The sequence below is a fragment of the Elephas maximus genome, chromosome 1 (assembly GCF_024166365.1).
Source record: "Elephas maximus indicus isolate mEleMax1 chromosome 1, mEleMax1 primary haplotype, whole genome shotgun sequence".
NCBI classification, from domain to species: domain Eukaryota; kingdom Metazoa; phylum Chordata; class Mammalia; order Proboscidea; family Elephantidae; genus Elephas; species Elephas maximus.
The window spans coordinates 243,758,781-243,771,617 of NC_064819.1; the positions used below are offsets into that span (position 1 = coordinate 243,758,781).

General features: G+C 46.1%; 1 protein-coding gene across 2 annotated transcripts in view; it reads right to left on the reverse strand.

Moving 5' to 3' along the window:
• The window catches only part of PSMB1 (proteasome 20S subunit beta 1), a 34,637-nt gene extending 27,576 nt beyond the window's left edge, over window positions 1-7,061 (reverse strand). For both annotated transcript variants that reach the window (XM_049852557.1, XM_049852548.1), the window contains exons 1-2: window positions 6,891-7,061; window positions 2,832-2,939 (exon numbers count right to left, since the gene is read on the reverse strand). In XM_049852557.1, coding sequence (XP_049708514.1) covers window positions 2,832-2,939; window positions 6,891-7,003 — 221 coding nt within the window. In that variant the 5' untranslated portion in view covers window positions 7,004-7,061. The remainder of the gene's footprint in view (window positions 1-2,831; window positions 2,940-6,890) is intronic.
• Window positions 7,062-12,837: the final 5,776 nt, after the last annotated feature.

Consider the following 12,837-nt stretch of genomic DNA (forward strand, 5'->3'; position numbering starts at 1 on the left):
TCCTAAATCTTGATACTGACCTATGAGGAAACCTAAATCCAGCTTGTCAGGAAACACTGAGCAGAGGCCACGTGTTAAAAAGTTTTCCTTTAGAAATTTATGAAGCCCTCACACCTACACAACTAGTCTTGTCCACTTGGGAGCCACCGGCACTTCCAGGGTCATGCCAGCATTTAAAGATCCAGTCCCTGGCCAACCTCACTGCACAGTGAGATGCTCCCACATCTCTCCCCAAGATGGGCTGACAGCTTCGACAGGGTTAGACAGAGTCATAGAGCTTTTCCAGACACTTTTGCAAATATGCAGACACAGTGAAGGAATGGCAGTTTTCACACAAAGAATAAAGACTCAATGTGGAGTCTGAAACATGGGGGAGTGGGGAATGCCCGGCTCCAAGTCAGCCCTGAGGCGGGGTTCACGATGACACAGGAGGGGGCCTGAGCAGCTTCCACTGCATTTATCAGTTTGGATTCTGAAGATGGGTGAAAGACACAGGTGTCCATTAATGTTGTATCGTCTACATCTCTTTGCCAAAAGCATTTCATAAAGAAGAGAGAGTGTTTACATGAGTGCACATGCCAAAATGTTACAGAGATGAGCAGAACCTTGTACAAGGACAGTACCTATATATAAACTTCTGTTCTTAAGCTTTTCATGACACTTAATTGCTTTGAAAATGACAGAAGCTACATCTTACAAGAGGAAAAGTGGTGTGCAGGAGAGAGGGCACCAAAGGTGAAGGAAGTGGACAGATGGCTTGAGGTGATGAAGACAGACATCCATCCACTGGCTTTCAGGTTACAGCGTGGGCCAGCTGAGGGCCAGGAAGGAAGACAGACTTTCTTTCCTTCTTTACCTGCTCCCTACCATACCATGATGCCCTGTCCAAAGGACCCAAAGCTCTGCCTGGTCCCACCCTATCACAATTTAGGTATAGCCAGCTTTTGTGGACTAACCTAGAAATTAACCACCATTTATGAGCATTTTCAAAACAGTGAAATACAAACCACAGCTGATCTGCAAGACACACTTAAATGATATATACAGACAATTCTGTTTTCTAATTACATACAGACGTACTTTCAGGTTTTAGAAAAAATTCATCTAGCCCATTAAAACTGGCTAAACAGGTGAAAAAAAGGGAAGATTTTAAAAACATCTAGTGGATTAACGAATGGACATTGGGGTGGAAAACGGAAAAATATGTGATAAAGTAATTACAGCGAAATGGTGCTGGGTAAAGCCAGGAGATGGGTGTTCACTATTAAAGTCTACCTCTGCTGTATATTTCAAAACTTTCACAATAAATGTCAGGGGTAATCATATTATCTCATTAACAAGAATCAGCACAAAGCTGGTTCCTGAGGCAGAGGTCAAACGTGCTCCTCCACATCGTCACCTTCTCCAAGCTGCCACCCCACCATCTCGGACATCAACCATCTCCCTCCCTCAGCTCTCTTCTCTCTCAACTGGGTCGCATAATTTGTTGCAACATCTCAAAGAACTCACAAACTGTATTTAGTTATACAGTTTACTAAGGAAATAACAGGCTACAACTTGGGATTAGGATCAACTTGGAAGTAATAGGCTATAACTCAGGATTAGTGTCAGGAAGCACTTGGGCAAGGTCTGAAAGGCTCTCCCAAGGTGAAGAGCACACCCCTCCCTTCCTCAGTGTAGGACAGCTCTCATACACTCCCCCTCAGGACAGCTCTCCTCTTGGCTGTGCATGCCACCAGGCACGTGTGTACTCTCAGCCTCATACGCTTGATCGCACCTGCTCCCTCTCTAGGCCTCTTGCCATCTTCAGTATTGCAGCACTACAGCCCCTGACCCTCTGTATTACAGCACTTTCAGCTCTACTGGCAAGCCTGCCCGAAGGCTTTCAGTTCAGCTCTCTCTGATTCTTCTCTCCTTGCTTCTTCTCCTTACCTCTGACCATCTCTGCAAGATGACTCCCTATACGCGCAAGTGGCTCAATCCTACTGTGCAAATTTTCAAGCCACTATTTCCATAATAACCAATCCCCTCACTGGACCACAACTGACTCCATCTACTTACATAATAACTAATTCCCTCACTGGACTTAACTGACCAATCCCCTCACTGGACCACAACTGGCTCCATCTATCTGCATAATAACTAATTCCTTCACTGGACTACAACTGGCTCCATCTACTTACATAATAACTAATTCCCTCACTGGACTTAACTGACCAATTCCCTCACTGGATCACAACTGGCTCCATCTACTTACATAATAACTAATTCCCTCACTGGACTAAACTGACCACTCTCCTCACTGGACCACAACTGGCTCTACCTATTTGCATAATAACTAATTCCTTCACTGGACTAAACTGACCAATCCCCTCACTGGACCACAACTGGCTCCATCTATTTGCATGATAACTGTCATTTTCTGCCGGCAGGGACTGCCTTCTTCCCTGGGCCAAAGTAACAAGCTTCTCCAAAGAACTAGGGCACCTGTAACAACTCGGGGCTTAGGGGAAAAATTTCCCAAGTTGCTTTTTTTCCACCCTGTAAGACCTTTTATAAGACCAAGGCACAAGGTCACATGAAGGAACTCATTTCAACACATGGAATAAAAAAAGTTTAGGCTGGCACAGCACTGTTAGTACCTAGATGTGGCAAATCAGATTGTATGCAGAAAAATTATCAGGAAACACTAATTTATAAGATTGTTTTCTACAGAAAACTCAAGATAAGCTCCCAACAGCAAACCTAAAGAAACCTCACGAAACCATTTGTTTAGAAGCATTAAGTCTTCGCAAAGGAGTTGGGAAATGTGTCCTGAGACATTTACTCACAGTTTGTAACATTTCGGGCTGTCCCGGGTATGAACTGAGAACCCTTCACTCAATCGAGTGTCAGAAGCAACAATTGAAAAGTCTTCTCCAGCAATTGCCAGTACAGTGCTGAGGGAAAAAGAAAAAAAAAATTACTGAATTCTTCAGTATGGTAATGTTTCCCAAGTAGGGGAGTGAACAACAGGGGGTGGGGGAGGGGGGTAGGGCAGGGCAGGGATCAGGCTATAAGCCATCTGGAAAACAGCTGTGAGTACTACCTAAAAAATGCCAAGCCTACACCAAAGCACAGGTTCCTCAGGGAGGTAACTGAAAAGCCACTGAATCACCACCATCACCAAACAAGTAAATGCCTACTTCATGTAGGTCCTGATGCCACGAAGCAGCAGGTGGTCATGGCCCTGCCTAGAGGACCAGGTCAGTGGTACCAACACAGCTGTACAGCATATTAAGAGTAGTTTACAGGGAGGCTAAGGGCCCAAACTCCAGAAGCAGCTGCCAGGGTTCTAACCTGGCCTTCCCACTCAGGAAATAGGTTGGGTAAGTTACTTACCTTCTCAATGCCCCCATTTTCTCACATATACAATAGAACCATAATACTAGCTACCTCATTAGAGTGCCTCAAGGACGAAATGGTCAATAAATGTGAAGCCCTGACAACAGTGCTTAGCATATAACTGTACCTTGGCTAAGTGTCAGTTGTTATCACCATGGCAATGGCACGAGGGGTGTAGTTACATGGTTCTGATTACACTTTCTCCAACTCTACATATCATGGCCCTCAACTCTGGCTTCTTATAAACAAGCACTTGGGCTCAGGAGTTACCCAAGACAGAAACCCGTCTCTGCCACTTAGTAGCTGTGTGACTGGACAAGTTCAGGTGGATGACACCAATGGTACCTGTGCTACAGGTGACTGGGAATTAGATGGCATAATTCACATGCTGAACCTAGCACAGTGCCACACAGAATGCAGTACTTGGTTAACCCCGGCCATTATTACTACTAAGATGGAATGTGAGCTAAAGCTTTGAAGGAGAAAAGGATGGCATGCCAGGTAATACATACAGCCATCAAAAGGAAAACCTGAACCCAATGTCACTGAATCAACTATGACTCACAGTCACCGTACAGGACAGAAAAGAACTGGCCCATAGGATTTCCAAGGCTAAAATCTTTACGGAAGCAGACTGCCACATCTTTCTCCCATGGAGCGGCTGGTGGGTTCGAACTGCTGACCTTTAGGTTGCCAGCCAAGCACCGAACCACTGAGTCAATCAAAGGAAGTAGGTAATAATTCAAAGAGTACATTCAAGCAGCTCATTCAGGACCCTTTTTGTGTAAGTCAGTGGAGGGGCATCAGGCTTATGTGACAACAGGCAGAGGATCCCAAATGCCCAGCTAAAGATTTTATAATTACAGAGAAGAACCACTAAGGTTATCTGAGCAAGATGGAGAAAACCTCTGAAAACTACTGACCAGGCAGTAAAAAAGTAAGCATTATTTTGTAGAAGCAAAGAGTGGAGTTTTGAGAGTCAGCAGCAATAGACAATAAAGAACAAAGATTTAGAAAAAAATAATAATCAGAAAATTGTAAGAAATTAACTTTTAGAGCAGTAATGACTTAAGCTGGGTTACAAGAGTTTAGAAAGTGAGAAATGAGTTCTGAATACTGACCACCTTGAAAACCCTATCATACAGAATTTATAACTGTTCTATGAAATGGGTCTAAAGGCTGCCTTACAATTTAACAATCACAACAGGAAGCGTTAAGAAGTGCAAGAACATACAAACTCAGCTGTGACAGAGATGAATTCAAGCCCTGCCTCAATCTCACTCCAGCTTCATGACTTCTAAGAGCCCTGGGTTTGTTTGTAAAAACGGGGCTAATATCATTCATCGCTTGGTTACTATAAGGATTAAACAAGAACTGCTTGCCAACTTACCAAATGCTTCTCATTTAATTCTCCCAGAAATGCATGAAGTGGCTAAGGCAGACAAGGAAACGTGGGTTCAAGAAGCTGAGAAAGGTGCCATGTACGGGCAGAACCAGGGCAAAAATCATAGTCTTTCACTCTTGCCAGCACACTCAAAAATTTCGCAACAATATTTGAAATTCATATGGAGCTGATTTCTACTTTTGGTTTTCTCAAAGAATTATTTGTTTGTTCAAATTGTGTTTGTACAAAATTTGGTTGGTAAACCATAACCACTGCTTCAATTTATAGCTCCACAATCCTGATTCTTTCAGTGTAGTATCAGGCAAAAGTGTTACTAAAAAGGCGCTAGTTTAAAAAAAAAAAAAACCCACCTTGAATATATCCCATTAAAAAGTCCCTCTTCTGAGCTTTTTTCTATTTAAGATAAACATTTAAAAGCAAAGAGAAAGACACACTAATTTACAAAAGTAATTCTGATCAATCCCAGCTTCAATTTAAAGTAACAGAAAATGACGAAGCCACTTTTTGGGAAGTGTTGCATCTACAGCCATTACTGGGCGCCCAGCCACCGGGGCCGCCGACCACTGCGCTGTTTCCGACAAGCCTGTCCCCTCGGCCTCTAGCCGGTGAACCGCTCAGACCCGCGAGGCCCTAAGGCGCATTCCGAAGGCATTCCCAGGCCGGAGGATGGATGTCAACCTCTACCCTCCCGACTCTCGCTGCGGAACAGGCTGTGCGTGAAAGCGTCCCTGCGTGCGGAGGCCGGGTCGCCAGGGAAATGAGGTGGCCTTGCCTGTGGAGGCCGGGCCGTCAGGGAATGAGGCGGCCTTGCGTGTGGAAGCCGGGCCGTCAGGGAAGTGAAGCGGGACTGCGTGCAGAGGCCGAGCCGTCAGGGAAGTGAGGCGGCCTTGCGTGTGGAGGCCGGGCCGTCAGGGAAGTGAGGCGGCCTTGAGTGTGGAGGCCGGGCCGTCAGGGAAGTGAGGCGGCCCTGCGTGTGGAGGCCGGGCCGTCAGGGAAGTGAGGCGGCCTTGAGTGTGGAGGCCGGGCCGTCAGGGAAATGAGGCGGCCTTGCGTGTGGAGGCCGGGCCGTCAGGGAAGTGAAGCGGGACTGCGTGCGGAGTCCGGGCCGTCAGGGAAGTGAGGCGGCCTTGCCTGTGGAGTCCGGGCCGTCAGGGAAGTGAGGCGGCCCTGCGTGTGGAGGCCGCGCCGTCAGGGAAGTGAGGCGGCCTTGCGTGTGGAGGCCGGGCCGTCAGGGAAATGAGGCGGCCCTGCGTGTGGAAGCCGGGCCGTCAGGGAAGTGAAGCGGGACTGCGTGCGGAGGCCGGGCCGTCAGGGAAGTGAGGCGGCCTTGCCTGTGGAGGCCGGGCCGTCAGGGAAATGAGGCGGCCCTGCGTGTGGAGGACGGGCCGTCAGGGAAATGAGGCGGCCCTGCGTGTGGAAGCCGGGCCGTCAGGGAAGTGAGGCGGCCCTGCGTGCGGAGGCCGGGCCGTCAGGGAAGTGAGGCGGCCTTGCGTGCGGACCGGGCCGTTAGGGAAGCGAGGCGGCCTTGAGTGCGCAGGCCGGGCCGTCAGGGAAGTGAAGCGGCACTGCGTGCGGAGGCCGGGCCGTCAGGGAAGTGAGGCGGCCTTGCCTGTGGAGGCCGGGCCGTCAGGGAAATGAGGCGGCCCTGCGTGTGGAGGACGGGCCGTCAGGGAAATGAGGCGGCCCTGCGTGTGGAAGCCGGGCCGTCAGGGAAGTGAGGCGGCCCTGCGTGCGGAGGCCGGGCCGTCAGGGAAGTGAGGCGGCCTTGCGTGCGGACCGGGCCGTTAGGGAAGCGAGGCGGCCTTGAGTGCGCAGGCCGGGCCGTCAGGGAAGTGAAGCGGCACTGCGTGTGGAGGCCGGGCCGTCAGGGAAGTGAGGCGGCCTTGCGTGCAGACGCCGGGCCGTCAGGGAAGTGAGGCGGGACCGCGTGCGGAGGCCGGGCCGTCAGGGAAACCCAGGCCGTGCGCCCAAGCCGGAGCGAATCCCAGCAGCGGCGGGAAGGGCACGCAGGGAGTTGGCGCCCTCACACCCGCGACCCCAGAGGCGCTGCGGTAGCGAGGGAAACGACGGCGGAAGGGAGCGCGCGCTCCCAGGGCGTTACCCTCCGTTGAAGGCGTAGGGCGAAAAGCGCAGCTGCAAGGGCCCCGCGGCGCCGAAAGTCTCCATTCCCAGGTCGCGGCCGAGCGCAGGAAACACAGCAGCGGAGGACAACATCGCGCAGCGCCTGCGACTGCTGTCTCACAGCAATATGGCGGCTCCGACCGGAAGCGGGCCGCTCTGCTCTGCACTCGCTGCCGACAGGAAACGGATCCGCTTCCGGTCTCCGGCGCGCGGCGGGCCTCTCTGCCCCACGCTCTTCGTTGCTCCCGGAAGCCAGCGCCCCTGGCTTTTTGGTAGTGGCGCCAGGTGTTACAGAAAGCCCACATAGGTGTCAGGGTTTTCTTAAGAAACCGCTCGAATTCACTCCAGGTGGACAAAATTTAAAAAGTCTGACCATACCAAAAAAACTAGCAAACACGTGGAACGACAGAAACTCGAGTACACTCTTGGTTGTTGTTAGGTGCAAATCAAGTCGGTTCGGACTTATAGCGACCCTATGTACAACAGAAAGAAAGAGCCCGGTCATGCACCATCCTCATGATCGTTGTTAGCTTTGAGCCCATTTTTGCAGCCACTGTGTCAGTCCATCTCATTAAGGGTCTTTTTAGCTGGCCTTCTACCTTACCAAGCATGATGTCCTTCTCTAGGACTGATCCTCCTGACCACTATCCAAAAAGCGTAATGAGATGAAGTCTCACCCTTCTCCCTTCTAGAGGAGCACGCTGGCTGTACTTCAACACAGATGCGCGCATTTTTCTGGCTGGAAGAAATCCATATACATTTCCATTCCGAAGAGAAGTGATCCAACGGAATGCGGAAATCATCAAACAATATGATTAATATCAGAAGCCCTGGTGGCGCCATGATTAAAGCGCTGGGCTACTAACCGAAAGGTCAGCAGTTGGAACCCACCAGCTGCTCCTTGGAGGAAAGACGTGGCAGTCAGCTTCAGTAGAGATTACAACCATGGATACCCTATGGGGCAGTTCTACTCTACCTTGTAGGATCATAATCCACTTGATGGCAACATGTTTTGGTTTATCATTAATATCACATGCAAGTAAAATTATGCTGAAGATAATTCAAAAATGGTTGACAGGGAACTTCCAGAAATTCAAGCCAGATTCAGAAAAGGTCATGGAATGAAGGATGTCATAACTAATGTCAGATGGATCTTGGCTGAAAGCAGAGAATACCAGAAAGATGTTTACCTGTGTTGTATTGACTATGTAAAGACATTCGACTGTGTGGATCATAACAAATTATGGACAACAATGCAAAGAATGGTAATTCCAGAATGCTTAATTGTGCTCATGCAGAGCCTGTACATTCCAGAACCCTGTTGGTGGATTGACACAGTGGCTGCAATAATGGGCTCAAACATAGCAATAATTGTGAGGATGGCACAGGATTGGGTAGTATTTCCGTCTATTGCACAGACCGACTTGATGGCACCCAACAACAATTGGTGGGAGTATAAATTAGTACAGCCACTTTTAAAACAGATTGGCATCACGTACAATGGTTGAAGATGCACAACTCTTATGACCCAGCACCTCTGATCCTGTGGGAATTCCCTAACCAGAAGACATGAGTGAGAATGTTCACACCGTCGTTGTTGTTGCTAGGTGCCATTGAGTAGGTTCCAACTCATACCGACCCTACGTACCACAGAGCTAAACACTGCCCGGTCCTGCGCCATGCTCACAATCGTTATGCTTGAGCCCATAATTGCAGCCACTGTAATCAATTCATCTCATTGAGGGTCTCCCTCTTTTTCGCTGACCCTCTACCAAGCATGATGTTCTTCTCCAGGGGCTGATCCTTCCTGACAACATGTCCAAAGTATGTGAGACGCAGTCTCATCATCCTTGAGTCTAAGGAACTTTCTGGCTGTACTTCTTCCAAGACACATTTGTTCACTCTTTTGGCAGTCCATGGTATATTCGATATTCTTTACCAACACTGCAATTGAAAGGCGTCAATTATTTGGTCTTCCTTATTCACTGTCCAGCTTTTGCATGCATATGATGCAATTGAAAATACCATGGCTTGGGTCAGGCACACCTTAGTCTTCAATGTGACATCTTTGCTTTTCAACACTTTAAAGAGCTGTTTTTGAGCAGATTTGCCCAATGCACTGTGTCTTTTGATTTGTCAACTGCTGCTTCCATGGGTGTTGGTTGTGGCTTCAAGTAAAATGAAATCCTTGACATTTTCAACCTTTTCCCCATTTATCAGGATGTTGCTTATTGGTCCAGTTGTGAGGATTTTTGTTTTCTTTATGTTGAGGTGTAATCCATACTGAAGGCTTTAGTCTTTGATCTTCATCAGTAAGTGCTTCAAGTCCTCTTCACTTTCAGCAAGCAAAGTTGTGTTATCTGCATATCACAGGTTGTTAATGAGTCTTCCTCCAATCCTGATGCCTGGTTCCTCTTCACATAGTCCAGCTTCTGAGATTATTTGCTCAGCATACAGATTGAATAGGTATGGTGAAAGGACACAACCCCGATGCACACCTTTCCTGACTTTAAACCACACAATATCTCATTGTTCTGTTCAAACAACTGCCTTTCAATCTATGTACAGATTCCTCATGAGCACAATCAAGTGTTCTGGAATTCCCACTCTTCGCAATTTTATCCATAATTTGCTGTGATTCACACAGTTCAATGCCTTTGCATAGTCAATAAAACACAGGTAGACATCTTTCTGATACTCTCTGCTTTCAGCCAGAATCCATCTGACATCAGCAACGACATCCCTGGTTCCATGTCCTCTTCTGAAAAATCTGAACCTGGCTTGAATTTCTGGAAGTTCCCTGTCAATGTACTGCTACAGCCACTTTTAAATGATATTCAGCAAAATTTTACTTACATGTGATATTAATGATATTGTTCCATAATTTCCACATTCGGTTGGATCACCTTTCTTGGGAATAGGCATAAATATGGATCTCTTCCAGTCAGTTAGCCAGGTAGTTGTCTTCCAAATTTCTTAGTATAGATTCATGAGCACTCCAGTGCTGCATCTATTTGTTGAAACATCTGAATTGGTATTCTGTCAATTCCTGGAGCCTTGTTTTCTCCAATTCCTTTAGTACAGCTTGGACCTCTTCCTTCAGTAACATCAGTTCCTGATTATATGCTACCTCCAGAATGATTGAATATCAACGAATTCTTTTTGGTATAGTGACTATGCATATTCCTTCCATCTTCTTTTGATGCTTCCTGCATCATTTAATATTTTTCCTGTAGAATCCTTCAATACTGCAACTCGAGATTGGAATTTTTTCTTCAGATCTTTCAGCTTGAGAAATGCCAAGCCGGTTCTTCCCTTCTGGTTTTCTATCTCCAGGTCTTTGCACATGTCATTATAATACTTGACTTTGTGTTCTCAAGCACCGCTTTGAAATCTTCTGTTATACTTCATCATTTTTTCCATTTGCTTCAGCTACTTGATGTTCAAGAGCAAGTTTCAGAGTCTCTTCTGACATCCATTTGGTCTTTTCTTTCTTTTCTGTCTTTTTAGTGACACTCGCATTCTTCATGTGTGATGTCCTTGATGTCACTCCACAACTCATCTGGTCTTTGGTCATTAGTGTTCAAAGCATCAAGTTTATTCTTGAGATGGTCTCTATATTCAGGTGGGATATACTCAAGGCCCTACTTTGGCTCACATGGACTTGTTCTAATTTTCTTCAGCTTCAACTTAAACTTGCATATGAGCAAGTGATGGTGTGTTCCACAGTTGGCCCCTGGCCTCGTTCTGACTGATGATATTGAGCTTTTCCATTGTCTCTTTCCACAGATGTAGTTGATCTGATTCCTGTGTATTTCATCAGGCGATGTCCATTGTAGAGTTGTCATTTATGTTGTTGAAAAAAATATTTGCAATGAAGAAGTTGTTTCTGTTGCAAAATTCTATCATGGGATCTCCAGAGTCATTTCTATCATCAAGGGCATATTTTCCAACTATCGACTCTTCTTTGTTTTCAGCTTTCTCATTCCAATCGCCAGTAATTATCAATGCATCCTGGTTACATGTTTGATCAATTTCAGACTGCAGAAGTTAGTAAAAATCTTCAATTTCTTCATCTTTGGCCTTAGTGATTGGTGCATAAATTTGAACAATAATCGTATTAACTGGTCTTCCTTGTAGGCGTATGGATATTATCCTATCACTAACAGAATTGTACTTCAGGATAGATCTTGAAATATTCTTTTTGATGTTGAATGCAATGCCATTCCTCTTCAAGTTGTCATTCCCGGCATAGTCAACCACATGATTGTCTGGTTTAAAATAGCCAAAACCAGTCCATTTCAGCTCAGTAATGCCTAGGATTTTGATGTAGGTGGATTCCATTTAATTTTTGACGACTTCCAATTTTCCTAGATTCATCCTTTGTGCATTCCACATTCCAATTATTAATGAATGTTTCCGGCTGTTTCTTCTCATTTTGATTCATGCCACATCAGCAAGTGAAGGTCCGGAAAGCTTGACTCCATCCATGTCATTAAGGTCGACTCTACTTTGAGGAGGCAGCTCTTCCCCAGTCATCTTTTGAGTGCCTTCCAACCTGAGGGGCTCATCTTCTGGGAGTGTATCAGACAGTGTTCCACTGCTCTTCATAAGGTTTTCACTGGGTAATTTTTTTCAGCAGTAGATCGCCAGGTTCTTCCTAGTCTTATTCTGGAAGCTCAGCTGAAACCTGTCTGCTATGGGTGACCCTGCTGGCTTTTGAATACCGGTGACATAGCTTCTAGCATCACAGCAACACGCAAGCCCCCACAGTACGACAAACTGACAGACCCGTGTGGGCTACTAGACACAGATACAGGTAATTTTGGAATCAGAAAAGACTTTTAGAATGTACTTATTTAATTAAAACCTTCCCATATTAAAAAAATTTTATATTTTACTATAAACAAAGGATAAAAAGTCCATCAAAAACCTGTTGCTGTTGAGTCAGTTCCAACTCATAGCGATCCTATACGACAGAGAAGAACTGCCCCAGAGGGTTTCCAAGGAGTGGGTGGTGGATTCAAACTGCCTACATTTTGGTTAGCAGTCATAGATCTCTACCACCATGTCAGCACGGCTTCATAACAAAGGATAAATCAAATGATTTTATTGGTGGTTATGGACAGAGAAATACTATAGTTAGGACTCTCAAAATGCTAACACGTGCCAGGTACCGCGATGGTTTAGAAAAAAAAAAAAGATGCATTTCCTATCCTTAAGAAGCTTACACACTTATGATAATACAAAATATAAAGGAAGCACATAGGCAAGATCAATCAGCACAAGGTATGATTGTGACTAAACGAACGGTAGAAGGGAGAAAGCAAGGTAGGCTGGAGTCTGATCAAGCACCAGGAAGAAACAGGCTAAAAAACAACTACCAAAAGTCTCTTACTGACAAATATGAAAAGATTGCATAAGATGACATTGCCATCAAGTTGATTCTGACTCATAGTGACCCTATATGACAGAGTAGAACTGCCCCCATAGGGTTTCCTAGGGTGTAAATCTTTATGGGAGAAAGGCTGCCGTATCTTTCTCCTATGGAGTGTTTGGTGGGTTTGAACCCCCAACCTTTTGGCTAGCTGCCAAGCGCTTAACCACTGTATCATCAGAGCTCCTAAGATGAGAGTATCAGAACTAAAATTACAGTTGAATTTGTAAATAAGGGCTGTTTTTTCCTGTCATTCTATATGTTTAAGGAAGATCCTCTAACAACAGCGAGTGCTTGCCATGCCCCAGGTACTGCTCATGGATTGACTTAATTCGCCTCAAAACATCCGCACAGGTTAGACCTAGTAGCATCCCACTTTACGAAGAAGAAACCGAGGCAGAAAAGTCATGTAACTTGCTTAAGGTCACACAGCTAGCTAGTTGAAGAAAAAAAATCAACATTTAAAAATCAATGATTTTCCCACATCTGG